Source organism: Pocillopora verrucosa, chromosome 7 (assembly GCF_036669915.1).
Source record: "Pocillopora verrucosa isolate sample1 chromosome 7, ASM3666991v2, whole genome shotgun sequence".
Lineage (NCBI taxonomy): Eukaryota > Metazoa > Cnidaria > Anthozoa > Scleractinia > Pocilloporidae > Pocillopora > Pocillopora verrucosa.
The window spans coordinates 22,745,041-22,772,727 of NC_089318.1; the positions used below are offsets into that span (position 1 = coordinate 22,745,041).

Consider the following 27,687-nt stretch of genomic DNA (forward strand, 5'->3'; position numbering starts at 1 on the left):
CGATCGCTATCGCAGAATTTTTAACGTTTATTTAGGGTATTTCTTCCAAAGACCTCGCCCTCAGTTATATGTAATTCTACCCGTAACAGAATGGCATTTTGAAGTAAAATATTTCGAGAAAATTCAAATATTTAATGAACGCGGTGATCGAGGTAATTTAGTTACTTAACAAATGGATATGATAGTAATCAGTTTTTGCCATTTGTTCGGATGAGTGGTAAATATCATGAAGAAAGAAACATTTAATGAAGTAGAAGATTGAACGAAAATCAGCAGTTGAGACGTCAACTGTCTCGTGCTATATTTATATACAAACAAGGCATACAAAGAGCTTCGTGCAGATTTCTTTTCAATCATAATTCACTCTTTGTTAATACTGATGTCAGATTTCTAGTGAGATGAAACGTTTTGTCTATGTTATTAAAATGATATAAAAGTAAGAAAATGATGCGTGTTAACGCCGCCTCCACTGAATTTTCAAGACTGAAATTCGCAGATCAATCGCATAGGTTTCATTAAACAGGCGTGTTACTACACTTAATTCCCAAAGACTTGCTTGCCCCTTTTACACTGGATACCTAAGAACCAGCAGATACCCTAATCTTTCTTATTCGTGGGTCATCCGTAGAAATCAAAATCGTCATCATCCTCTTGATCCATTCCTCCCGTGCTCAGCTGTAAATCTACTTCGGACTCCGTGTCTGAGGTATTCCAGAAATCTATGCAGGAAAAAATACAAGAGACTTAGTCAGAATGATAGTAACAAATAATCAAAAGTTAGTAACAGCATTGAAATTGTTACCATGCCCCAAGTGGCACTCAGTCTTATCGCTCACTTTCCTCGGTCGAAATACTGCATTAGGAAGCCCCATCTGAAATTTTCTTTCAAAGGATTCATACATCTAGAATTCTTGAAGCAAAATAACACGGTCTTACTCGCCATGTTTTCTCATTATTCAAACCTGACAAAACACGTTCGTCTATTCTAAAGTCGTAGAATTTTAACTCGTATGTTTTGGCTGTTGTAAAGCAAAAACTTATCAAGTTATCGAGGAAGCCAGTGAGGATTGTTCAAATGAAATACCTGTTTTTCGTTTGGCTTTGGAGTCAGTAACGGACTTAGGCTCACTCTTATCATTTTCCTTGTCAACTTTATCACCGTTTTGCTGTTTTTCCAAAGCAGTTGGCGTGTATCCAATCACGTCATCCGGCGATAACGGAGGCGATGCTAATGAGTCAGAATCTGAAATGTCGGATTTGACAGACTTTAGAGATGTTCCTCCCCAGCTATCACCCACATCTTTGTTAGTTTTTCCATCTGCATCAGTTTCAAACAAAGAAAGTTTTGGTTTTTGTTTCCCGCTTTTTGAATGGTTCTGCGATTTCTGACTAGGTAACGTCGTAGGCGGGGATATACTCCGTGCCAATTCCCTCTCAACATCTTCGTCAGCCTCGCTTTCTTGTTTTTGCGGTTCAGTGTTAGCCAGCGGATCACTGATGTCATCATCAGGTTCAGAGTGAGCACTGCTCATCATTTTAAGGTACGCAGGAGTTTCGGTGAGGGGAATTTCATCTTCAAAATCATCCTCGTACGAGACCGTTGGGTCTGGTGTCGGTTGGCGATTCTGATCCTTGGATTTACTAAAAAAAGGTGTTAATTGACATAAATCATTAAGTTTTTACAGTTATCTATGGCGAAAAGTGGACGCAAAATAGTGTCATTGAACAAAGAATTCTGCCAGGCTTCAGAAACATTGCTTAAATATTCTTTGCCGAAATAAAATGGCAACAGAATAAAAGGGAAATTGAAAATAAAGACAGAGTTCCTTTTAACCCTAGTCTCTAACCCTTTTTCTATTCAACTATTGAATTGCTTGGCATTGATAAAGCGATGATTTACATCCCCTCTGTATAAATAGTGATGAAAATAAATCGAAATAAGTTTTCAAGCACTAAAATTACCCTTTAAGGTTAGGAGCAAGGAAAACTGTAACTGGCGCGAATAAATCGTGCTTTAAAGGTCAAGAACACACCCTGTTTAGCCAATGAGATTTTGCACTTCGTAAAGCGCACGCATGCTGAATATTTCTTACTTTGGAATGAATATCACTTACTTTGGCTCCATTTTGGGTGGAGTAGAACCCAGTGTACTACTAGAAGCTTCAGTTGCGATTGATACCTCATCATCATCCTGCTTAGGTGGCGCCTCATTTTCAAATAGAGGCTCATGATCCGACTCGTGACCAAGGGGGGGAGCAAGAGGGGAAGCTGAGCGACTGCTGACATTTGAAACTGCTGCTTCAAGTATTCTACGCAGAAGCTGTTGGCTCTGAAAAACAAAAAGGTGACATGTTCTGTGAAAACTGAACTAGGAAATGAATTTTCATAAACAAAGTAGGAGACCGTTTAACGAATTGATTAAATTTAGAAGTTTATCAGGGAATGCAGGATGAGTAAGGTCGGCCCTTTTGATCAATCGGCATTACTTTGTCTGACATGCAAATGAAAACTGTCTGAATCGAGGCAAACAAAATAAGTCTGCCTGAAAGTTTAAAAGAAAAGCGACACTAAAAATATAATTTAAATGGGCGTCTTTCAATTGAACAAATAGACGAGACCCATTATAAACAAATATCTTTATTATTTTTAGAATTAATTTTTCCCTGTTCTCGAATGTGTTGCTCAGTTGACGTAAATTGTGCGGGATAAATAAACGTAGGCGTGTATTAGTAAGGAGCACTATCGCACGTCTCAAGTGGAAAATTTACCGAGAACTCAATAATGTTTTAGAGATAGGAAGGTGGTTGGCATTTTCTCTAAGTAATATTCTTTTTTTGAAACTTGAACCACAAAACTTTATAAGAAAACTTTTCTGCAATTCAAGTATTATCTTAGTTAGCAGACACTATTATGAACCAAAGGAGTAGAGGTAGTCAAAACAGGTGACACACTGTTGTGGAATGAAACCACTTCAGGAGTGTTTTGTCTTCAAGGCACTGACCTATACAGGTCACAGGAGACATCTGCTCAATCTTTAGAATAAATCATTAGAATAAAGCCGTTCTGTTAGTTTCTTTCTGCGTATGTTTATTGCAAAACTGTCTTTTAGAGGGTCATTCAGCAAACAAGAGTCAGATTGAAAGCTTCAGGGAGTAATGCTGTTTCGTAATCGATTCCGCATCACAGCATGTCTCTCCTTTCAGACTATATGCGTCGTCACATTAGCGGCTTAAACAGTGATACCACAATAATCGACTTTGAGAATAGGTTAGGAAATATTCAAATATCTATCTACCCTGAAGGAGATAACTAAAGATATCGGCTTCTGAATAGCTTTAATACTCAAAGTAAAAAATACAGACTACGCGACAGGCCTCGGCTAGCAAAATAAAAGCTGGTGATAATTGGGCCCGTACAAGATGAGTAAAGCAAACTGCTACAAAGCGAAAAATACATCAGTTGGCGATGTTTTGTAATCACCATTGAGTAAGTTAAACTTCCCAACTGAGCAGAGGAATTCGGAACAATATATCAAAACCCTTTAACTTCAATTTGGGTGAAGACAATGCTGACCGCAAAGTTCTACTGAATAAACAAAATATTTGCACAACGACCGCAAACTGTAAGAATAACATTGTTAAACTGTAGAGCCAAATTCCAAAACTCAAAGGTAATAATCTCTCTTAATATCGATTGCATAAATCAATTCGACATGGCTAGACGTTTAATCTGTTCCTTGCATTGTTCTCGTACCTTCCACACTGGAATTTAATGCTGATAAAATCCTTTTCACCAGATTTGCATAAAAATGGTCGTAGGTTAATATTTGACATTACTGTTATCAGTTCAATGTTGTTTTCGAAGGTTTGGAGGAATTAGAGGCATAGAGGATAAGTGTAGAATATTTTGGAAATAAAAAAATGCCACATCATTTCATTTTAGCGATTTCGTAAAGATGTTATCTCTAATTAAGAACCAGCTGGCGTGGTAAGCAGAACACGAAACTCAACGATATGCAAAAAAATTCTATTGAATTGAAATGCATTGTACCTTTAATCAATCAGTATCAAAAACACAGACAGGACTTGAGCTTTCTCTTTGAAAACTCAAAACCACCGGAAAGGCCGACCCCAGACGTTTTTCTCGACTTCCATTTTTTGACTAAAAGACCGAAAAATCGTTAACGCTCGGCTGGGAAAAGGTAAGCGCTCCTCCTCGCTATTTCTCATCAATAGGTTTGAAAGTTGAACAAAATACTGTATACTATCAGAGGCTCCCTTTCCTCATTCCCAAATTCTTATTAATAAACTTTGACTACCGTGATTATTATTCTCCTATCTTGCAAAATTTGATATCGTTGATGATAGTTTGTAGAATAAGGATTTCTGGGAAGAACGACCAACGTTTTGAAAATGAGAGAAAAAGAACGAAAGCAAACAAGTCCAAAAGCAAGTGGAAGATGTCTGACAAGTACTTAAAAAATATAACAAGTTTCAGCTCTCTATTGTAATGTTTGTTGTTTCGTTTAGCCAATTTATGATTTTACGGGTCACTTGGTTCGCTTAGATTGACAGGCATACCACTCCTTGAACAACACTTAAACTGATCACCTCAATCATAGCTACCTTCTAATTAGTTACTGGTGCAGGGTAGAGATATCAAGAGAAGAGAGAGACCCTTCTCTAAGCAACCAAAAGCGCCGTTTCAATTTATTACACGTGGAAGAATGGCAACCCGGTTTGTTCACTGTCTCATATTCTACGCATTTTGTCAGATTATCACCGGATTCATATGGACACCAGAGAAGGGACAATTGAAACATGAAGAGCGTAAGTTTGTTCGTTGTGGTTGTTGATGTCTTTCAGAATTTATGCGGCTTTATAACGGTATTCTGACTTACATCTACAAAGGTTTAAGTAACTTTCAACTTTTAACACAAAGTGATCTCAAAACAATAAGTTTACAGAATGTACAAGCACCAAGAGGATGTGAGTATTACAAAAGATGGTGGACTGAGGTTACCATGTATTCTGATGGATGATACACGGCGATCAAAACTTAAACAAACAAAACAAAAGTTTAACTGAATCTTTCAAAATGTAGCAGTAAAATGCGAAGTGCGCCTATTTCTTTTTTGTTATTGAAATAGCCCTTTCGTTTTACCCACAAGTTGGTTCCTCTTCGATTTCTTTCGCAATTAAGTGCCACCTAAGGCTTTAAAATACTTCTTTCCTGCAATCTGTTTGACACACTCAATTCCACGTCCACGTCAGCGAAATAGTAACATTTTCTAGAAGTTCAACAAAATCGATAGTCTGGGAAATTAAATTACATGCATCAGTGCACTGAATTGTGTCCATCTGCTGCGCAGATAAACCAGCAGAGTACATTCTAGAACAAAGTAAAGTTATCTTTCTGAGTTACTGTTTACACAGCAAGCAATACAAAAACAATAGGGCAATACAACTAATTAATTAAAGGAGATTTCGCAATCACCTCTCCAAACGTTATCTCTTGACGTAGGTTGTGGCTTTTTGTTCAGAGCATCAATCTTATTATCGGCAATTATGTATAACAGTATTCCTGTCAAACTTTTTTTAATCAAAGTGATGAGTAACGATACAAACTTTCATTTTTCCACTTGGAGTCATTATAATCTCCCTCTTAATTTCCTAATGCTTCTACAAGTCACTGTCACGAGTTGAAAACTGTTCGAAAAAGGTGACATCGGTGCTACTTCTGGGAAAAATGTGTCCGGAGGACCTAAGCAGATAATGAAGAAACATGAAATTTCCGATGAACGAAGACACTCACAAATATACCCGGTAACATGAAGGTAATTCTACCTCCACATGATAATACACATCTTGACGGACATCAAACTTTAATGATGTTACGATTGTTAATACCCACATATCAATTCCTCTGCCTCGCATGTCCTCAATTCAAGGCACAATAAAACATCCGTGTATGCGCAACCCATATCTCGGTTAAGAAACGTCTGAGACAAGATTCCAAATCATTTAATTCATAGCAGTCTTGCCCATGTAACGGGCCGCAGTGCCAAGGCCTCACCCACTCAAACGTTTTTGCCAGAAAGGCAGCAGATTTTTTTTTTCAAAAAAGGAACATCACCATCTATTTCAAAGTGAGACTCGAGTTTCTTATTTCCGGTTGTGACGGCTGCTAATAAGCCTTTTACCAGCACTCAGTCAAAAGAGCCGAGGAAAGACTCGGACAATCGAGAAACTGCGAGTTCCTGAACGACGGGAAGGAAGGATTATTTATTTTCCCTTCCCATCTATCATTTTCCCGAGCCCCTTTTTTCTTATTTACATTTACATTTAGTGGCAGATTTCCATTGGAGCCACTCACGTAATGACAGCCGGCCCGTCGCGCTTTGGAACGCTCATCGTGCAGCCCAGACAAAACTGTCACACGCACGTGGGCGCTTATTATCAGCAAGGATTCCTTCCTGCGGGTAAAGTTTCTCGTATTTTTGCGTTGACAGAAAAATCGTGCGCACTTGTTATAAACTGAACACAATTTTACTTCTAGAACGTTAAACCAAAATGAGAGCTATTCAAGTTTGTGATTTTTCCATCAGACTTCTAGGACTTGTCCAGCATTCTAACCGTTTGTCTGCATACTAAAATGTGTATAACGTGATATAACTTAAGTCAGAATATGGAATGCCGTCATTTTCACATTTCCATGGAATTCTGTCAGGTTGACGAATAATTCAGTTGCAGTCAAGGAGAGGTTTAGAATAATGTAATAAACATTTGAATCACACCACGTTCCGTTAAACCATATTAAGTGCATTCTTTTGGAGGTAGGAGTGGTATTTTTTACCATTTTGCGTGATCTCAAATGCATTCTACAACCATCGAAGTGTCTGGAGTGTATTCGGATGTCAAACGACTACATACGATAGTCACGAAAACCTTTTTCTAAAATTAGACAACAAAACCTACCCAAGTCTCGAATTCCAGCTGAAAAAAAATTGTGGAACATCGTTGACAGTAATTATATAATAGTCACGAAAATCTTTTTTTCTAAAATTAAACAACAAAATCTGAGCAAGTCTCGAATTCCAGCGGAAAAAATTGTGGAACATCGTTGATAGTAATTATAACTAGCTGTCTGTTCAGACCAGTCCATTCAATAAGACTATTTTGTTACTTAAATCAGAAGCAATGACTTTTTTTTTCAACTAGTTCAAGCAACATTAAAATACTCTCAAAAGATGGAGGCCAGAAAGAAAGTTTTCGTCACTACAATAGCCACAATTTAGAGCAGCTTTCAGTCATTTTTAGCAAGTATATGTTTCAGGTTACCACATTTAAGGAACAACACCAGGCCATTTTTAATCTTCATCTAATGTCTTCATCCTTCTCCATACTCATAGTCTCTCGTGCTTTTCAAACCATACTTTTCTATAACGCTATCGACATTGCTGATCCTAGCAGTATACAGGACGCGTGTGCTATGAGCTTCGTAATAGACCTAGCTCACCGCAGAGTCTCTGTGGCTCAGTGGTAGAACATCGGAGAGCGGAATCCAAAGGTCTGAGGTTCCGTTCCTCATGGGGACTCAGCATTTTTCTTCGTCTCACGCTCGTGACAAGACGAAAAACATCTTTCTCTATTTCTTTACCGCGCTCAAAACTTGCCATATTCCACGTACTTTTCCATGTTATAAAACTAATCTTAGATTCCCCTACTTCGAGGAAAATATCCTTAGTCTAAAAAGCGAATTAACATCCTCCTTTAAAATGTAAATGTTTGTTTGGAAATGACTAGCAGAAAAGTGCCGAAGATGTAATTCATTTTAAGAATGGATTTGCAAAACAAATTCCATTTCTAAGAATTGCATTTTGATGGATCTAGAAGACGCAACAAACGAGAAAGTCTTAACAAGAAAACAACTACGTAGAACATCTCGCCAACTTCATGTATGAGAATAAGCAAGAAAGTACACAACAAGCAAACAATTTAACGTAATATTTTGGTTTTTGACAAGCCCATTGTCAAACATAACAAGGACCGTAAAGCGTTGAGCAAATAAGGAGAGCCAATAAGGAAAGAGTGTCACAAGCTAATAGTGGTAACAAGAAAGCAAAAAAAAAGAGTTAGGGACAACGTAGAACAAGATGTAAACTGCTAAACTAAAACGATACGACTTCTTTGACAGCCACAATTAAGTAGAGGGTTGTACCTGTCAATCAGAGGAGATTCCAGGAAACACAATTGGTTATTTTTATTGCACGCAATAATAGTTGCGCTGTTTAAAACAGTTTCGTGAACGTGATGTAAAATTAGCTTCATCGAGTTTGTTATTAAAACACTACGGTAAATGATTTAGAGAAAGTCTTCATACACCGGCGAAGGAAAACAATGTCGAGCTTAAAGAGACTTTACATCCTTTGTCCTTAGTCGTTCTCTATCTTTTCAAATATACAATGCAATTATGTTTAATCATTTATTAAGAGATTGTCAAAGTTGGCGATAACTTCATTACATGAAGTATGAGATCATTTAATCCATATGATAGCGTTACAAAAAAGATAATAACAAGATATTATACTGAAAATTCTTGCTCTTAATCTTACTTAGTTTTTACTCTCCCTCAATTTATTTGATTTACGAGGGAAATACAAAAGTTTTCACCTCACCCTCATAGGTCGACAGGGCACTGTCAATATGAGTGCCGAGCAAAAGATGATAATGGTGTGATATGGTACCTCACAAAGAGAGCACTAAGAATGTTTACGTTCTGTGGTCGCTTACTGACGAATGTTGTCATCTTTTAACCAAGTAGACAACTATTTTCGTGTTTTGGAAATGTTTGCATAAGCAATCGGACCAAATAATATTGAATTCACAGAGCCCAACAGGATTCATATTTAACACCGTTGTATACATTAGAGCGCTTAAAAACGACCACTACCAACACACTGTGGTGAATTTATCACACTTCACCTGCAAAAGTGATCAATGGAAAAAATACCCCGCGGAATCACTTATTTAAACATTTAAACCCTTAAAACAGCAAAATGCCCCCAGCAGCGCTTTCATGAATATTTATCACGGAAAAGTGCATTCAAGATTGATTTTCAAAGTCAATAAACCTTTCCTTTGATAGATCAGTGCCAAGAATACTTTCACCATCAATCATCCAAAGGGCACACTGTAAAGAGCATCTCCATTTGCGTTTTGAAGTGTTTGTCAGCACTCTTCTAGGATTACTTACGTTCAACTTTGTAGGTCGCACGAAACAGCCGCTAATGTACAGACATTGAAAAAAAAAAGACGTGTCGAAAACGAATTCGAGTAATTTGATAGGTGAAAAATTGAACAGGAAAATATGCGCTCCTTTGAACTTTAAAAAAGGTCACTCAATGGAGTTAAGTACTGACCCCGACACGATAAAAGACACATGTCAAATGAGCTCCGCAGAGAATTGAGAAACGGTGCTAAATCGAAGATAACGAACTCAACTAGTTCTTACTGAGCACCACTTAGTAAATGATAAATAGATGAAAAAGATAAAGAATAAACTTTATTGCAATTTGTCAAAACTGCTTAAAAAAAGAATGCAAAGTAAGATATATCTAGGTGTTTATCACATCTTAAGTATAAATCGTTCGTTTAATTCTGTCTATAAAAGTTACGATAGAAAACGAAAAATAAAAAAATGGACCCAAAGGGTAAGGTTATGCTGAAATATACCCCGGAAATTTGGAAAGAAAGAATTTAGGAATAACGTCTTCTCGAAGAATCGAAAACCGCCGCTAAGTACAATCTATGACCTCTATCACACGAACTTCCATTACGTACAGAGCCGTGTCTCAGAGCTGGTTGCTCCACGCAAATATTAACATCCACACCCACTTGAATCATTAACAAAAGGTGTGTCAAACATTTTAGGAGCGAGCTAAATCGTTAATGTTTTCATGCGGTTGGGCGTAGAAATTTCCACTTGTTGGACATTAGATAGCCAGGCGGCAAATGAAGAGCCTTACTCAAATTGCAGTCAAAAAGGATTAACAATACAAAAACTTGTCGTGATTATATCAGATCAAAGAAAGTTATGCTTTTATCGAATGGCAACTTAGGGTTTTATTAGACAAGCAGGGGGTATCACCACCACATAATTTTTATCACCTTAAATGGAAAAAGGCGATAGTTTAAAAGAAGTATGAAAATTAAAGCTTTCAAAATACCTCTTTGCCCGGTCTCTGGTATATTTTACGATTTAACTTCCCACACTTAAGATAAAGCTGAACGATTTTTCGGTGAAGTTGAGCAAAAATACACATTTAGATTTGTTTTGATGCGGTATTGATATGGTTGTAAATTTAGAATCCTACAAATGTCAAATACGTTAACCTGTGGCAAATAAGAAACATAAAAATAAAAAAAAAATTGAACAGCCGTTTTCTTAATGGATCCAGACTACACAACTGGTCAATTTCTCTCAATATTTTTCCCTTAGAGCTATACAAAACAAAATTTTGGGTGGATAGAGCTTCCCATTTGTTATACCATAGTGAAGCTACTTTTGTGTCCTTAGGAAGCTATCAAGAGAAGTTCAGCAGTTTCTAGAAGTACAGCCGAAAATCAATTTTCAACAATTAAGGGCGTGAAACACAAACCAAATTAAGGAAGTTGTATCAAGTGAAACTATCCTGTTAACACCCATCAAATCAGAAAAACAATTGTTTCTCCCGCAACATCATTAGTCTCGCGAGAAAGCTGGAAACTCTGCGTCTGTCGTAGAGACCCAAGGTGTGAAAACTGCAGTGGTAACAAACTTCAGGAGAATTTCCAAAGATGATTACCGCTAAACTATTTCTCTTGCCATTAGCGGTTGCACTTTCGCAGTGTTTTGTCTGGGAGAGAACGAAGAAAAGTGGCATGTCCTTTTACTCACGTAAGTGTTACCTAATTCACGCCGGTCAATACTCGTTACAGTTCTCGCGAACTGGTTTATTATGCGATTCAAGACACGACAATTGAATTATGGACGGTAGACCATTTGAAGGGCGATCACTCATACGTTGAATGTTTATAATTGCTGAAAAAAAAAATAAAAGCATCAAAGTAATCGTGCAGATTACCATACAACTGTACCAATCATTCAGTCATAGCTAAGGAACCAACTTGCGCATTGAATGCTACCGACTCCCCACCGAAGTTATTTTGAAAAATCGACCCCAACCATCCAAGCCGTAGGGTATGAAGAACCGTAATGCTACTGATCAGTAGACTTGAAGTAATTTTCGCATAATTTTGGGAAACTAATAAGGTCTGGAATACACTATTATTTACTGTCAACTGAATTAAATACAGGTTAATGCTACGTGATCAGCCATAAACCAGACACTTGTGTCATTATAAGTACAAAGTACATAAGTACAAAATACTGCCCCGTACAAAAAAAAGGAAAATAAATCCAACATTCTGTATTCTGTACGGTGCCTTTAAAATAAACATCGTTTGAAGTGTGTGACAAAACAATAGATAGCCTCAAAGACCTTGACAATGACAAAATTGCAATTACTTTAACAGGAATACAAAGAGTGCCAAAGGAACGAGTCACCGCTAGGAAAATTGAACAATTCTTCATCCAAAATGGGAGACGACACCGACGAAATATTGATCCGCCTGAGTACGACGTTGTTCTCGTGGTCGACGCCTCCAATTCCATTCGACCGCACGATTTTCACAGAGGCATCAAAGCTCTGCAGACTCTTATCGACAAAGCAGACCCAAACACGCATTATGCAGGTATTGTGTATTCTAACAAAGCAACCGTCGCCTTTGACTTCACCGATCTAAGAACTGCCAAGCATTATCTGCGCACTAGAGTGCGTTTCATTGGCGAAAAGACAAACACACAAGACGCATTCCTCAAATGCCGGACAAAGCTCTTTCAGAACAAAAATTCCAATTTACGACCACGAGCCAAAAAACGCGTTCTTCTTCTCACTGATGGCAGTTCAAACATGCACATCCACCTCACTCTGTACCGCGCCTTTCAACTGAAAATACTTGGAGTTGAAATCTTTGCTATTGGTGTTGGGAATTACATGCCTGGTATACAAGAGTTGGTTGGTATTGCTAGCAGTACAGACAAACACCTGTATCGTGTAAGGAGCGTCTTGTCATTACTGGACATCGCACGGCTCATTCCACCGTGGAGGTACATGCACCAACATCAGTTACCGTGGCTTACGAATAGGTACAATCAAGAGTATGATGACATTAATACCTAAGACATCGTAAATACCGTAAATCCTCGAATTAACAACCTTCCTTAAACAAACCCCTCGAATAAGCGTTTCTCTTAAAACAAGCGTCCATTTAACCTGCCCCCCCCCCCCTCCTCGTTTTTATGCAAGAATGATCCTGGTCGCCAAACTAGCTAAGTGCGCAAAACAGATTCGATTTGCTCTTTTGCACTCAGCGTGTACGGTCTGGGAAAAGAATCAAGGATAGCTACTGGCGCGTTATTGAAAGTTTAGTATCAGCTTTGTACATGTATACACAGTTTATGTTGCTCTTCACGCATAAATCTAATATCACAAAAAACGATCATATTTGCCCGTGATTCTAGGCCCAAGGAACTAGTTATGGAGGATTACGGTGTAGACATACGCATTCTTTCGTGCAAATATGGAATAAAACTTTTTCTTCAACAACTCGGATGATTTATGTGAGACTTTAAAGTTCGCATTCCTTATTCCCAGCTTTGTATTTAATGAAATGATGTTAAGTGTAGACTTGTAAGTAAGATCTGGTTTTCTTGTTAAAGATAACAGTAACCTTTGGCAAAACGATAAGAATCGAGTTACCATACAAGAGGGGGAGCTGCCGTAATATTCACAAGTAGACTAGTGTCAGATTCACGGTTGAGCCGCAGCAGTGTGTTGCTAAAAAATATCTGATGTGTTCGCTCATGGGTATCACAATATAGCCTTCTGGGATTCGTCGCAGACAATAACTGCTAGAGACATAATACCTTGAGGTAATTTCTTTGACACAGTGTGTTTCAATTAAGAAACATCTTAAAAGTGTTTTTGATGGATTATAATTTCTCTATTCATTTCGTATCATACTGAGATAGTGATAAGCCCTACTTAAAAAACAACTTAAGTAATCGAAGTGAATGATTCAAATATTTTTGGAGATCTCTTCTTCGAGAAGTGTAAGGAAGATCGTTAAGTTAAGTTAAGATGCAATTTCTTAAGTCCTGCTACACTCTACCTGATAAACACTCTTCAGCATCGTAAAAAGAATACTTCCTGTATACATAGAGACTATAAGTACCCAAACGTGTGTTATCTCGAACTGCCAATTTTTTTTTAACACAGTTTGTTTCAATCAATAAACATCTGTACACTATTTACAGCATTATTATTCATTTTGTATTATGCTAAGATAAGATACGTAGTACTTAAAATAAGTTAAGTAATCACAACAATAATTTAATTATGTTTTGACGTTAAAAGAATGCTTCGCTCTGTATATGTGTTTAGGATAATTGCCGCATCCAAAATGAAATTAATACGCAAAACAGACTTGTAACCCTGAGACTTCGATAAAAATAACACCAAATAACATCGACCATAATTCACGTCCTAATTACATCAAGGTAAACGACAGTGATGAAAGTTTGGTAATATCCAAAGCAGCGACAGAATCTTAAATTATGAAAAATGCTACTACTATTCGGTTTTCTTTGTTCGTGTAATTTCTCTTAGTCTCAAATTTAAATTTGTTCAAGGGCCATTGTCAGTTAAAAATAACTTTGTAAAGCCAGCACTTCACCGCTCTCTTTCGGTCTACATGAAAACTGACTAGATATGACAGCGTGAGAATAATCGTTTGTGACTCGCCACGGTGAAACAGTACTGATTTGATTTATCTAACTGCTCTTTAACTTTTTTCGCCATTTAAGAGCTCTACTCGCCAAATAAATTCAACAAGATGATTGTCAACGAAAATGACCTTAACCTTTCATGTGGCACTAACAATATAAGTCATCAACAATCGCATAAGTTTTGATAAGCCAAATAGTGACTTGGGAATGACACTTATAGGGTGCTCTGATGGTGTGAAAAGGTACATTTATGCCAACAGAAGTTTCTCCTAAAAGATACTTATATTTGAGTGTTTATCAGCTAGAAAAACCACCCATAAGTACAGGAGTATCAGATTGTCAATGACAACTTGTTTTGGCTATCACCTATAACAGTGTGCCGAAGTAAAATTTTCAGGAAACTACACGAACATATACCAGGGCCCTTGAAAACTACTGACAATTACATGCATTTCATCAGTAACTACGAAATTGCTTCTCTCAAAAGCTCAAGTGGCACTTGTACACCTCAACAAGAGAAAGTGAAAGAGAAAACGAGAAAATGAAAAACGTTGGCGGAAAGCTCAGCGTTGTGAGAATGTCATGTGTGTGTTAAGTGTCCCACCAAAACGACCAATAACGAATCTATACTTATATTTACCATGCGAATAAATCCTTCTCAAAACCCAATCAATTTGCACAAGCATGAGGTAGTTTTGAATATAAAGATTTCTTTGATACTCAGCTCACTGCGAGGTCAAGAACTCGTTATAAAGTCACAGGAACATAACTACACTTGAGTGAGTGTTTGAGGTTGTATCTTTATTATCGTAGTAGCGGTAACCCCAATCTGTTTTGCAAAATGATTAAAACTTGTTGCACCGCGATTTCGATTTTTTTCTATATCGGTCTCAAAGAAGCTAATAAAAAAAAGTATGCTAGCATCGATCCAATTTAACACTAAACTAACTCTTCTAGCTACATGCTAAATATCAAATTATTCAAGAAGATTCCGTCACACGTAAGTCTTTTTTAACTAGGGACTTTTGGGACTGTACAAGTTTCTTTCAGTAAATGATAGTGACGACGTAAACGCAACCTGATTTGCTTCTAAAATTTGCATCGCGAGTAAAACATTCCCCTTTGCCGACGTTGAGTTACAGCCAAAGAACTCGTCGTGATCAGTAACTACGGTAAATTAAACACAGAATAATTGAGAATCGAGATTTGAAGTATTCAATGGTTTGTTTACGTGGCTTGTTGGCGAGTCAGAATTACTAAGAACATATCTTCAACATTTTTAAGTTAATCACAAGGTGTAAAAAAGAATTAAGCTTCAGACTTCTTTTTCCCTTTGGCTCATTTCTACATAAACGCATTGCTGTGTTGAACGTTTCACAACTACACATCTTGATCTTCGAGGCATACGTCTACAAAAATTGACCACGACTCATAACGCTCTGACTCCGACTTCATGTTCTAAAATAATAGCTTCTCAATACTATACGTCAGAACCGTTCTGAATGTGGCTGACACGAAAGCCGACCATTATTTGAAATCACTCAAATGACAAAACCCAATTGTTGACGAAAATGGCCTTTAGCAATTATCCAGAAACGTCTGTTTGTATTAAATAAATTCTATACCGACTACAAACAAATAGATTATTTCTTAAAAGATGGTAAACGAACCGAGAATCAAACAGCAGGCGGTTTCTTTTCGAGCCTCGCCGCAAAAGCCCTAAGCTAAAACATACCTGAATTTGACCGATCAGTAATATACAATGTACTGACAGTCACATTATCATCAATCAACAATTCATGTTGTCTTAATCTAAAAGCTCTTAAGTGTCCATGAAATCACACAATCTGATCTGATTATCAGCTGAAAATATCAAGACTACAAGTACCACGTATAAACAAAAGTGGCTAGTAAAAAGATTAAAAAATAATCACTTGAATTAAGAGGCGACATAGTTGTTTTAACCAACACGAAAGTGAAGTGAAGTTTTTGGGTAGAAAATTGGTCATAAGCAGTTAAGTTGTAACTGATATGAGCGACAGTGGCACAGCGGGTAATTGTACATTTTCCACAGTGGTGAATATGTAAAAAAGAGGGCATGACACTCTTTTCAAAACTTGAAATGACCGAATAGTGTCGATTTCAAAATTGAAAATAAACATACAAAAAGGAAAGGCGTAGAACGTTCGTAATGATGGGTGTTTGGTTGCGGTGCGTTACGACATCCCTGAGGTCTTTTTAGACTGTTACAGGCGAGGAGTATCGAGAAATAAAAATAAAAGATTTCTTTTCAGTTCCATTGTGTAAACCAGTAATGTCATACGAGAAATTCATTTATACTAAAACAACTTCCAAGATATCTAGAAGCTTTGAAACTAGCCATAACGCGACAAGCCTTCGACAGTAAACAATAGCGGCAGAAAAGAGAAATGATAAGACCCTACATTAACACGGCAAAATGTTATGGTAACATTCAAGAAATTAAACCTCTTTATCTATAGACCTCCCTGTATAGTGGCCAACATTGCTGAATGGACGTTTATGCAGGAGAAAAATACAAAACAAAACCACAGCGTGCCATGAAAATAAAAAGTACCCAAAATTTCTGTTACGTTATAATGTTTTCTTTAAAATGAAAAAGTTACAGAAATCGACACCTCAATTTTGGGAGTTGACATTGTTCTAAGATATTTAAGTTTATTAACATTTTGTCAACTTCAAACTTTAATTTTTTTACTAAACATAATAAGATAGCTCTCATAAGAATGGACTGGAATGAAATGACGTGTAAAGTGACGTATGTCATTCCACGCCTCCTACCTAGAGTTTTCTCTGACCCATTTTCTCTGATGTTCAAAAGCTTAAAAAAAAACAATTGCTTCCAGAAGTGTCGGCTTATCGTAAGCTTAAATTAACTGTGAGAGGATGTTGATGTAAATTTTAAGGTTGAGGCTCTCAACTTACTCCACCAGTTGTGCGTGTCAACCAACACGAAAGTATCACACCAAGCAACAAACACTTTCAAAATGAAGTCGTTAATTATGGCTCTGGTTTTGCCCCTGATTTTTGGGCAGGATTCATCTGCCTTTATTTGGGAGAGAACTCAGAACACAAAAGTGAATCCCTGGACAAGTAAGTGGAAAGAGCAATTTTTCGTTTATACAAACTCGAGTACAGTAAACTGTTAATGGCTGTACAATCGTAAATTCCTTTTCCCACCTCAAGTTAACTCTGGGTGAGGTTTTAGCATTTCATACCTACATCAACGGACGGGTAAACAGAGTTTTCTCTTCTCTACAGATTCAACGCGAGTTCTCCGTCATTAACTTTATTTTCAAATGTTATTCAGTTACCAAAATAATGAGCACGCTAAAACACTTCTTACCGGGTGGCAATAACATTGGGATTAAAAAAACTTTTTCTTTTGGGGAAATAGTTAAATTGAATTCCCTTTGTCATTACAGGATACCAGAAAGTTCCACCTGCCCGCGAAACTGCCGACAAGCTGATGAGGTATTTCATGGGCATTGATGACACCGTGCTACGACTAGTAAGAAGGCACCGCAGGTCCATCCCTCAGCTCTATGCCCATTTCGACGCAATATTCATCATTGACTCATCTGGATCGATACGGCGAAGAGATTACTATCGTACAATCAAAGCCCTGCAGCTCCTAACTGGAAAAGCCCAAAATAGCAGACGGTATGCGGCAATAACATTCTCGAACAATGCCACAATCCGTTTTGATTTTACAGAGAGAAAAGAAGCCGTTAACAATTTACGAAAGATACCTTTTGAACGTGGCTTGACAAACACTCAAGACGCGCTTGAAGTGTGCCGAAAGGAGCTAATTTTAAATCGCAAAAGTGGCGCAAGACCTGGAGTCAGAAAGCGAGTCCTTATCATCACTGATGGACAATCAAATGTTGAAAAACACAAGACTTTGTTTCGTGCGTTCCAGCTCAAGATGACAGGCACACAAATCTTTGTCATTGCCATTGGAAAGTACCTTAGAGGAATCTCTGAGATCGTTGGACTCGCAAGCTCTACAGATGCGCATCTCTACCGTGTGGCTGATGTCAACGGACTCCTCCGTGTGGTCAGAATGATTCCGCCGTGGCATCGCATGAGAGAATACATGAGCCACTCCTGGCTGAACGAAATGCTACGTAATAAAGCCTGAACCAGTAACGAGCAGACTTGGCCGAAGACGGCAGGTTAATTTTCCGCCTCTTAGAACAATGCCTCAACGCTCAAAGAAGCCACACTAATCGGTGCATCTTAATTGTTAGCCTTGAAATAAAACTGAAATTGTCATAAACAGGGTCTACCTATCAAAACCTGACCTCATTAACAACTACAAGTAATTTTTTACATACAAAGTAGGCTAAAAAAAAAAGAAGAAGAAGAAGAACTAACTTTATCAGTATCCTGTAGTTCTTGTGTCACATTTAGTTTTGAAAAATCGAAACAACGTTAAATCTTTCTTTCAAAAAATCGATCGGGCAGACGAACGTTGAAATATCTGTTCTGTTTCACACCTAACTGAAAAATTAGCAAGTTAAATGATGGTGTCTTCGTACATTTATCAGAATACTAACACGAAGTGATCTTACATTGATATATTCTACGTGGGTGTTTCAGTCAACAAGAGTATTGATATGTTTTCAAAACAATTCGGCTGGAAAATTTTCAAAATACATGTAAAGAAAGAAACCTAAAAAAGTGCCTTATCATATTGGTTCAATTTCGCGCGTTCCTTTGCATTAGTGACATAGTACGATATCAGGATACATGATCATGACTCAATGAAATGTATCAGCAAAACATCTGATGGATATGCGCCTATTAAGTATCATGCGCAGATCATGTAAAAAGAACAAGAAAAAGGTTGATGTTTCAGATCGGGCTGATAAGAAAAACGACTCTTAGTAGGGTAAAAAAATAATAGTTTTAATTTGCTTATCGGCAGCAATCTGTGGATCCTATGGTAGCTATCAGTCATCATCGACTAACACTATAATTCAAAAGAAACACTGTCTGATTCTATATAAGACTAAAAGAAACTTCGGTACGTACAGAGAGATTAAATTAAGATATTTTCTTTCCCTCTCGCACCGTTTCTTCATTTTGAGCTTAGATTATTGTACCTGTCTTTAAGTTAGATTCCGTGAAGGTATCCAACAGGAATAAATACGCTCCTAAATCTATTTCAGGATGGTGATGATTGAGATGATAGGTATATTTTCAGAAAAACAATTTAACTGCATACAAATTCCTTTTGGAAGAACCAGCGTTTCTGTGTTATAAAGATGAAAAATTTCCTGGGGGAGTGCTCCTACAAAGGTGAAAAAGAAAGAAATTGGCCAATGAAGCCTCCCACACGCCACTCTTTCATGGATAAGACCATTCAGAGTTGGTGCAACCTTTTCCACGACTGGCTCCATAAGTGGGAAAATTAGGCCTATGCCTGCTCTGATTCGGGACAGTGAAGCGAATGCATTATGCCGGCTTGGTAAACTGAGCACCTTTTCTTTTGCAGCATTAGAGGACCAAAAACAGCGACCGCACGTTTTCAAGACAATCAAAACAAAGAAACAAGAACAGTTTTATCAAATTTTTTTGCATCAAAAATGAAACTCCCTGGTGGCGGTATATTTGTAAATCCTTCGTTGTCTTTTAGGCTTGTTTTCACAAGATGGTTCGCCCATCCATCTTGACCTTACCTCTGGCTAATAAAGTACAATGTAGTCAACCGGATATTAGGAACATATTTAGCTACGCGTGACGTGGTGACTGATTGATAGTGGTTTGCCGAAAAACAACATGTGTTTCCAGACTCTCATTTTACTCTTTTTCAAAACACTTGAGAACTCCAAACTGATGGTTAAGTTGATGTTTATTTGAGATACGATAAAATACGCTAAAGTTACGATAAAACGTAATGGAAAAACATATAGGTACCAACCTCAAAGAGAGGTGAAGTGTCAGCTAATAGGAAGTAAAAACAATTTTCACGAGTGGAGTTAAAAAACAGAACTTATTGCAATCATCCCTGGTGACAATGTGGTTTCTCGAGGGACCCAAAAAAATTTCCAACCACTTTCCGTTGAAAAGATATCCGACCACATCTAGCCTCAAGACAATTTCTAAATGTGTGTGAAGAATGTTAGTGCCTTATTTGTGTAAATTTTTTTTGTCGAAACAAAAAGATGTGATGAAACTACTTTGGAATCGATATAAAACCTATCGGATAGTTTTTCTCGCAAAAGTGAATGACATCAGATACTTAATGGCATCGACACAAAGCAGGTACGTGGTCATAATCAAAAGCGTAGGTGTTTATTTCAAGATTTGTAAGTGCCGATGTCATCAATTTACGGAAGTTAGCAAAGATAAACCCACTTACGGTCAAGAATTTTCACTCTTAATCCAATTGTAGTAGTCAAATACAGAGCCCATTAAATATCTGAGGTGAAATCCTTTTGAAACTAAACCATTAATACTCTGCGATTGTCATTCTGATGAGTCTTTGTTCTAACAAGTCCCAAACTAAGTCCCTAAAAGATATATTCTGTTAAGAGCTTTAAGACCAACGAAGCTGACTTTCTTCTTTGGCGCATCCATTGATCCAAACACCGGTTTAGGGAAGGGATGACTTAAGTTACACGCACAGATTACATCCTGCGTTGAAATCCGAAAACAGAATACATCTCAAAATAATTTTTTTCCATTGGTGAAAAGTATTAGAAATGAGCTCCTTTCGGTACCAGCAATGCTTATTCTGATCTATGATCTATTGATGAATTTCAGACGTAAAACAGGTGGGAAGTTAGAATACTCACGAACAGATGCTACTCTGTTTTTTAAAACAGAAAACCATATCTATACAAGTGACTGAGCGCACATCTGTATTTGTATTGCACTTATTTATCACACAATCATTTAGGGGCTCTGCCTTTTCTTCTTTCAACATTCATTCATCCTTTATAACACAAATAGATGCGCAACATCTGCTTTTTACAGAAGAAGACGTATATTTAATCACCTACTGTACTACAATTTGTAATTACTTCATGTGGCCGTGTGGCAGAAGAAATCGGTAGTTTTAAGACAGGAAACAAGAAGTCTCAACAAAGAAGGATGCATAATCGCCAAAAACCATTAGGGTGAAGCTTTGAAGGTATTGATTACCTTGGTCGTATCTTTCGTTCTACCTAATCCTCTATTTCCGATGCTAAGTTCACGAAGACTAAATTTGAACACATCACTCAACTCCATTAATAGTTCTAAGGGTGTGTTATGTGACACACGGAGTGTTCCTCTCGTCATAAAAACAACGGTACATTGTTTCACGTTTCTTCTTACGGTGAATATTTCAGAAAACCAAAACATGCAGTTACCTCGCAGTGAGTATAACAAATTTTCACAGCTGTATACACCTCGAAAGGCAGCCTGCCGGTCTATTAAATTGTTAGTAAGGCGTGGTTTCTTTGCAAAACACATCTTAATTTGACCATGCTTTATGGTCCAGAACACAATTTATGGGCACGCATGCGTCCATAACGTTTGGAAAGGTTTAATGACACGGCTATTACGTCAAAACTGATTTCTGGACCTCAGGGGAAAAAGTTCTACAGATAAATCTTTTTGCTTGCGTATATCAAAGCTCACTAAGAGCAAAAAATTTTTCCAGTGCTAAGTACAAATTTTATTGGGAAGGAATAGCCTGCAGATTTTACCTTCTATTGACTTTCTTCAGTCGACCTATCAATCATCTTCCAACGAGATTCTAGTTGTGCACATACTTGTACACCATGAGGGAATGGGTTAGGGTTAGCGAATGGGTTTTCGTCGTAAGCGACGAAATCAAGAGTACCTTCAAAATTATACCGAACTGCACTCCGCGATGGGCATTAAAAAAAACAAACAAACATCACATTACACTCAAGTTTAATGCAAACATGAGTTATGCCCGACTACACGGCGATAATCCTTAATTTTGGACGCAAAAGTCGTAAAAAGGAGACGGTTCATTGATCTTTAATTTTTCTTGCAAATAAATTGTCCATGTGTACCTTTTCCTTTATGAGCACAGCTCTCAATTGTGATAGGGTCACAATTCCATGTAAAAGTAACAATCATGAACTTTGCACAATAAATGATCCGCAGTTTTTAGCCTTCATCTTATTGTAAAAATAACCAAATCCGATAAAACGTCCTTATAGATCACACGGGCAATAACCTAGACTGCTCTCCCATTCAACCACTTTACATTAACCTTCAACTTTTGTGGCAGAAACACAAAGTAAAAGCCTACCTCTCTCCAGTACTTTGAAGACTGAGGGATCAGAAGCGATCCGAATGTATCTCCTACTTCCTCTGGATTCATCACATTGTTTTTCACCACATTTACAAGATGAGTAAATAGCTCCTTCCACAATTTTATCAGTGAAGCTTCCACCAAGGGCCTGGCAAAATATTTGAAACGATAGTAAAAGAGCTATAAATTAAAACCAACCGAGTGTATGCGACAACTGAAGATGGAAGAAAAAAAACAATTTTTAAGCTTAATTAAATACTTGTGCAAAGATAAACTTTCACTGCATCTAAATAAGTGCTTATCAGAAAACTTCATGTATGTATCTGAGTCCATGACAAAGCCGGCGATCCTTTAAAAGAATGGTCGAAAGCCATCGTAATATCTAACACTTTCTACGGCGTGTCAATGGCTGAAAATTTTCGTCAATTTCGCTTGTGAATAAAGTAAGGACAAAACTACTTTTAACCGGACGAAATTCACGTCCTGGGAACAAGAGAGGACAAAGGGAGCTGACTTTACCCTCTCTTGCCTGAGAAGAAAGAAATTCATTAACTGGGTACGAGAAAGATGTGATCCTTGCGATTGAAAAGGGAAACTGTAGTCTTCGCTATCGTCTTCACCGCGCTTTGGCGGGAAACGAGACGCGGCTGCAACACAGTTAGCGGGAATGGAATGACAGTTGCCAATTTTGGCGGGAATAAAATGAAGTAATCCCTAGGCTAATTGTACCGACAGAACCATGATAACTTCAATTTACAGTTATACAGTATTACAGTTTTGTTCACAAACAAAAGTAGTAGCTTACCTTAGCTCTTTCTCTGTTGCACCGGAGAATCCTTGGGAAAACACTCGGTCCGGTATAAGGCAACCAGCAGGGGAACTGGACACCAAAAGTGGTAACTCTTCAAGAACAATCATACTGACCGTGTTCGGGTCAAAAGTCTGGAGACTACTGCCAACCTCAACAGCTCTTTCCAAAAAAATTAAACATAAAGTATATGAATCAACCGTTAAACATTCAATTAGGAGAGAAATTTGCGAGATGGAATTTTACAATTTACAATTTTACAATAATTTTACTTCTACATTATTACACAGAACAGTTTTCCGTCCCCCGCCATTTCATAGTGGAGCTCGCAGAGCGTAGCCCCAAAATTTATACAAAATAGTAGTAACCCATCCAGCCGAAAAAATTTGGACTTACGACCGTCCGTACAAGATTCTACTTTTAACATGCGTGGTCAACTGTACCGCGGGCACACCAACGCCACGGCTTTGTCCAGTAGTCTAGTGGTCAGTGCACTGAGCTCCGAGTCGGACGACCTGGGTTCTAGTCCTGGCCGGGGCAAGGCGTTATGCCCTTAAGACGTGTGGGAAAAAACTGCGAGCTCCGCTTTTAGGCTTGGCTAAATCTATATATTATCACCGCTACCAGTGCTTTTTATGCCAATCTTCCTCGATCAAAATTCCTGGACAGTACCGCTACAAAGATAGTGACCAACCCTTTGAAATCGTCTTGTCTCGTCTCGAGAGAAACAAGGTTCTTTCCTCCCCACAAAAGACTCTGATTCATAGAAAGCAACGTTAAGAAAACAAAGTTTTTAACTTTCAGTCGTACATGCATGTTTTTGATGGCCACCAACATTTACCTGATATGCTCCGCGGGGAATGAGAACTTAATAAGTCTGACAACATGATTTTATGAATGTATTAGTTTTTGGTTGTTCTGTGTAAGGTGACTCGTCCCAGAAAAGAAATTCGCATTGGCCAAAAGTCTACCTTTCTAATTTGCTATTAGCAAAATAATACAGTACATGCACATGTCTCCGCTTGAAGGTTTAAATGTTAAGTTAGCATGTTTTAAAACGCTCACCTTGTTATCTCTTCTCGCATGTCGGTGCCGCAGCTGGGTGAATGATACAGAGTTTCAGGGCTAAATGACACCTCAACGTCAGCATCCACAGCTTGCAAAAGACACAAGAATCCATCTAAACTCACAGATGGCTTTATCTCCACGTTTGTCATCTCAACCTGTACCTCAGTTTTAACATCACTTACAACTTCATCTCCCCCCGCATCCTCTCCATCTTCTGCATTGTCACTGACATGCAACCGCCCAGATTTTTCAGTGACTTTTTCAACACTGCTTGGAGGTTTCTCCTTGACTTTGTCATGCAAAGGAATATCAACATCACTGTCGTTGTCCGACGGCACGGACTCTGGGATATGTTCACTGATGTCTTCAGTAAAGCTCTTGCTATTGTCCTGTACAACAGCAGGTTTACTTGGACTCGCAGAAAATTCTAAATCCCCGCTCAAGGTAGCATCTTTTTGGGGTTCATCGACATTTTTGTGCTCTATCTGAGAAGGAACGTAAGATATTCCACCCGCATCACCTCCATCTGGAAGGCTAAGATCACTTAAATCCAAGCTTTCCTCGTCATCGCTTTGCTCTCTAACTTTATGTAACTCTTGAGGCGTGCCAGGCGCTTCAGCAATTCTTTCCTCAATCTTTGCCTCAACTGACTTGACTTCGATCTCTTCTTGCGGCCTTCCGTTTGACATCTTCACTGTCTTTACTGGTTCAACCTCGGGCTTCGAAGCTGTCTTAAAATCAGCAGATCCCTCTGCCGGCAAACTTTCATTTTTCAACACAGATTCCTTCTCTGGCTTATCTGTTAAAACATTTGGAGTTGCTTGGGACGAGGTCGGTGAAATGGCAGAATCATCCTCTCTAGTCTCTAAGTGATGATCTTGATTAGTGTTTACTACAGAGGTACCACTGGCTGGTGATGACAGTGGGGGATTTTTTAAACTCGACATAGGATTGCTCCTCTCTAAAGGTTTTTCAGGAGTAACAAATGATTGACTAATGGTGGCATCCTCTGGGGGGAGGTGTTTGGTATCTCGAGCAGACTCCAGACTATTTTCCATGACTGTTCTTTTGGGTAAACCACCAACAAAATCCTGAAAAAGTTATAGAAAATATTTCAATCCAAAACAACCATAGTTAATAATTACTAAATGAAATTAATGTTACAGTGAAGAGATTCTAAACTTCAAGCATAGACTCAAATTTGGGACTGAATTGCCTTTCCTTCACTTTGCTGTTATTTTATTGGTCTTGCAACCAATCAGATGGAAAACTAAAACCAATATTGACTTAATCAACTGAGTTTTCCACAATTTGGGCAGTTTTCTGGTTTTTATCTTGGATTCTCATGGTCTCCTTGTGATACATTTACCTTGGTTCCAATTGGCCTTTGTCATCACAATGTACTTTGGTTTTGGTTTTTTAACCCTCACCAAAATGCCTTCTGTCGTTGCCACCATTTTTGTACAAAGGTACCAGGTTTACATTCAGGTGCATTTGCATATACAAGCATAGAGAGGAAAATTTCAGAACTGAAAAAACCTTACCTTATCAACAAGTGAGTCATCTTCCTCATTGAAAACCTTTCTATTCACAACAGCCAGTTTAAATTCAGCCATCCTGTGATCTGCAGAACCTCCATAACCCTGTCCCATTCTACCTTGATCATAATGTTCATGGTATCCATACTGTTCATAAAGTCCTGGATGGTTTCTGTGCCCCAGGTGTGTCCTTTGCAGCTCTGTTCTTGGTTCATAAGATGTTGCTTCCTGGGATCTGGGATGTGAAATATCTGAGTACATAAAACTTGATGTAGGAGGACCATTTCTGGGAATGCTGATCTCTCCTGGATGTGGTCGTCTGTCATAAAACTGATCACCTGGTGATCCAAAATAGTGATCTGGTGACCTGTACTGTACATTTGTAGGGCCTCTGTTGCTTTCTGGCAACTGACCTTGATGTACTCTATTATCCAAAGGTCTTTGTGAGTCATAATATCCAGGACTTTCCCATCTACTGTCAGAGGGATAATATCCAGTTGGTGGCAGATTACCACCATTTGGGTGTGAAGGCCCATGATAAGCAAAATGATCATGAGGATGGCGGCGATCAGCTGGATAATTTGTTGTGGGAGGTGATCTGTTGTAAGCTGTCGGTACTGAACTGTGCTGGTTACTCAGAATGTTTCCAGGTAATGGAGTGCTTGCAGAAAATTGTGGCTCAAGTCTAGATTCTCTTAAGGATGAGGTCAAAAATTCTGTGCTAGGTCCCTACAAAAAAATAATTGTTCATTAACATTTCATGTTAACTCAGGACCTAGATACTTGAGTATTTAACTTAAGAGTAACTTACATTTCTTGCTGGTTCATTTTTGTTTTGGTGTTGACTTAGTCTGTAATTCTCCAGTTCCTCTTTCCATCTTGGATACATCTTATTGATGTAGTTTTCATATTGCTCCTAAAAATGTGGAAGTTACTAAAAAAGTTACTTTCAAGCTCTACAATTGTCACAAAAGGAAAGTGTAATTATTTGTATTAGAAAGGATTATTTTTTTATAGAATGGAATCACTTATATGTAGGCTCAAGGGATCGTGGTCAATGTGAGGTTGTTATCACTATTGACATCCCCTTCATCTGAGATTTTTAAAATTATAATAATTATACCATAACAACACAGAACTTAAGTGTCACCTTATAAGCTTTAAGCCTCTCTGTTTTTACAGCCAGTGTAGCAGCATGTTGTTCCACCCTTTCAAAATCTTTCAACAGTTCTCTATTTCTTTCCTTGCTCCTCTTTTCATGATCACAGACTTTTTTCCACTGAATTTCTAGTCTGTTTGCTTCCATTTTGCTCCTAAGAAAAGAAGAAATACAGAGCTGACCAAAGTATAATTATGTGCAGTAAATCAAGGAGACACTTAACATTCTGGACAAGCTTAGAGTTTGAATAGTAGCTCTTGGACCAAGGTAAGTTCCACCAGTAATAGACCACTAGACTTGAACGCTCTCACGCACTTCACTTACATTTTCTGGCTGGAACTCAGTCGTGACATAAAATTGGTATCAAGTGAACGTGACTTGTCAGCTGAACTGGATACTTCCATCGTGTTACACCTGCAGAAGAAAAGCCAAATTACGAAGACAACTCCGTCAATTTGGGTACTTAAAATCAATTCGAAATCGCTGAACATAATTCAGAGAAGATCGATTGATGATTTGACTCTCGAAGACTTCAAATTATGCTTGCAAAAAAATGGTAGAGCAAAGCAAAAATTTCATCAAAAGCTAAAAAAATTGATAGATCAAATGTAGCATGGAAATCACAAACGATCGACAGCTCAGCTGAGTCCTGCTTCGATTCGATCGTGCGTTGCTATGGCAAGCTGTAGAGACAACTAAGTCAGCTGTTGAAGTATATAATCATACGCCATCACGCAATCTTTTCTACTCTCAAAATAGCAGTCTTACCTTTGCCTTAAAAATCACACAGATCTGTAACTCTAGGGGGAAGATTTTTTGTTTCCTTTCTCTAGAATGCTAACTTCCCTCTGATCTCAGTCCGCCATTTTTCCAAATCTTGCAATGTTTCCATATATGGAAC

General features: G+C 38.1%; 3 protein-coding genes across 4 annotated transcripts; 2 read left to right on the forward strand and 1 right to left on the reverse strand.

Annotated features, from left to right (window-relative positions):
• Positions 1–413: 413 nt before the first annotated feature.
• On the reverse strand, positions 414–27,667 carry LOC131780071 (fap1 adhesin). The gene is made up of 11 exons (XM_059096686.2): positions 27,555–27,667; positions 27,111–27,200; positions 26,778–26,940; positions 26,439–26,543; positions 25,634–26,356; positions 24,087–25,180; positions 23,019–23,183; positions 22,211–22,361; positions 2,115–2,329; positions 1,085–1,641; positions 414–719 (listed from the first exon to the last, which is right to left on the reverse strand). Exons 2-11 carry the CDS (start codon positions 27,188–27,190, stop codon positions 619–621), a joined length of 3,354 nt encoding a protein of 1,117 aa, XP_058952669.2. The 5' UTR covers positions 27,191–27,200; positions 27,555–27,667; the 3' UTR covers positions 414–618.
• On the forward strand, positions 4,178–13,412 carry LOC131780074 (cartilage matrix protein-like). Of its 2 annotated transcripts, none has more exons than XM_059096691.2 (3): positions 4,178–4,201; positions 4,649–4,829; positions 11,577–13,412. In XM_059096691.2, exons 2-3 carry the CDS (start codon positions 4,727–4,729, stop codon positions 12,281–12,283), a joined length of 810 nt encoding a protein of 269 aa, XP_058952674.2. In that variant the 5' UTR covers positions 4,178–4,201; positions 4,649–4,726; the 3' UTR covers positions 12,284–13,412. The 2 variants fall into 2 exon arrangements, with proteins under 2 accessions (XP_058952674.2, XP_058952675.2); XM_059096692.2 differs by lacking the exon at positions 4,178–4,201 and adding an exon at positions 10,579–10,938 and having other exon boundaries at positions 4,742–4,829.
• On the forward strand, positions 16,895–19,056 carry LOC131780073 (integrin alpha-D). Its single transcript, XM_059096690.2, has 2 exons — positions 16,895–17,022; positions 17,355–19,056. The coding sequence occupies exons 1-2, from the start codon at positions 16,917–16,919 to the stop codon at positions 18,071–18,073; spliced, it is 825 nt and encodes a 274-aa protein (XP_058952673.2). The 5' UTR covers positions 16,895–16,916; the 3' UTR covers positions 18,074–19,056.
• Positions 27,668–27,687: the final 20 nt, after the last annotated feature.

Bases quoted from the DNA above. Each gene is read 5' to 3' on its own strand.
- LOC131780073 (XM_059096690.2), top strand. From the start codon at position 16,917: ATGAAGTCGTTAATTATGGCTCTGGTTTTGCCCCTGATTTTTGGGCAG. The intron at 17,023-17,354 runs GTAAGTGGAAAG...TTGTCATTACAG, and splicing joins AAAAGTGAATCCCTGGACAA to GATACCAGAAAGTTCCACCT.
- LOC131780071 (XM_059096686.2), bottom strand. From the start codon at position 27,190: ATGGAAGTATCCAGTTCAGCTGACAAGTCACGTTCACTTGATACCAAT. The intron at 23,184-24,086 runs GTGAGCGTTTTA...TTTTTTGGAAAG, and splicing joins ATGCGAGAAGAGATAACAAG to AGCTGTTGAGGTTGGCAGTA. The intron at 1,642-2,114 runs GTAAGTGATATT...ACCTTTTTTTAG, and splicing joins CCACCCAAAATGGAGCCAAA to TAAATCCAAGGATCAGAATC.
- LOC131780074 (XM_059096691.2), top strand. From the start codon at position 4,727: ATGGCAACCCGGTTTGTTCACTGTCTCATATTCTACGCATTTTGTCAG. The intron at 4,830-11,576 runs GTAAGTTTGTTC...TTACTTTAACAG, and splicing joins ACAATTGAAACATGAAGAGC to GAATACAAAGAGTGCCAAAG.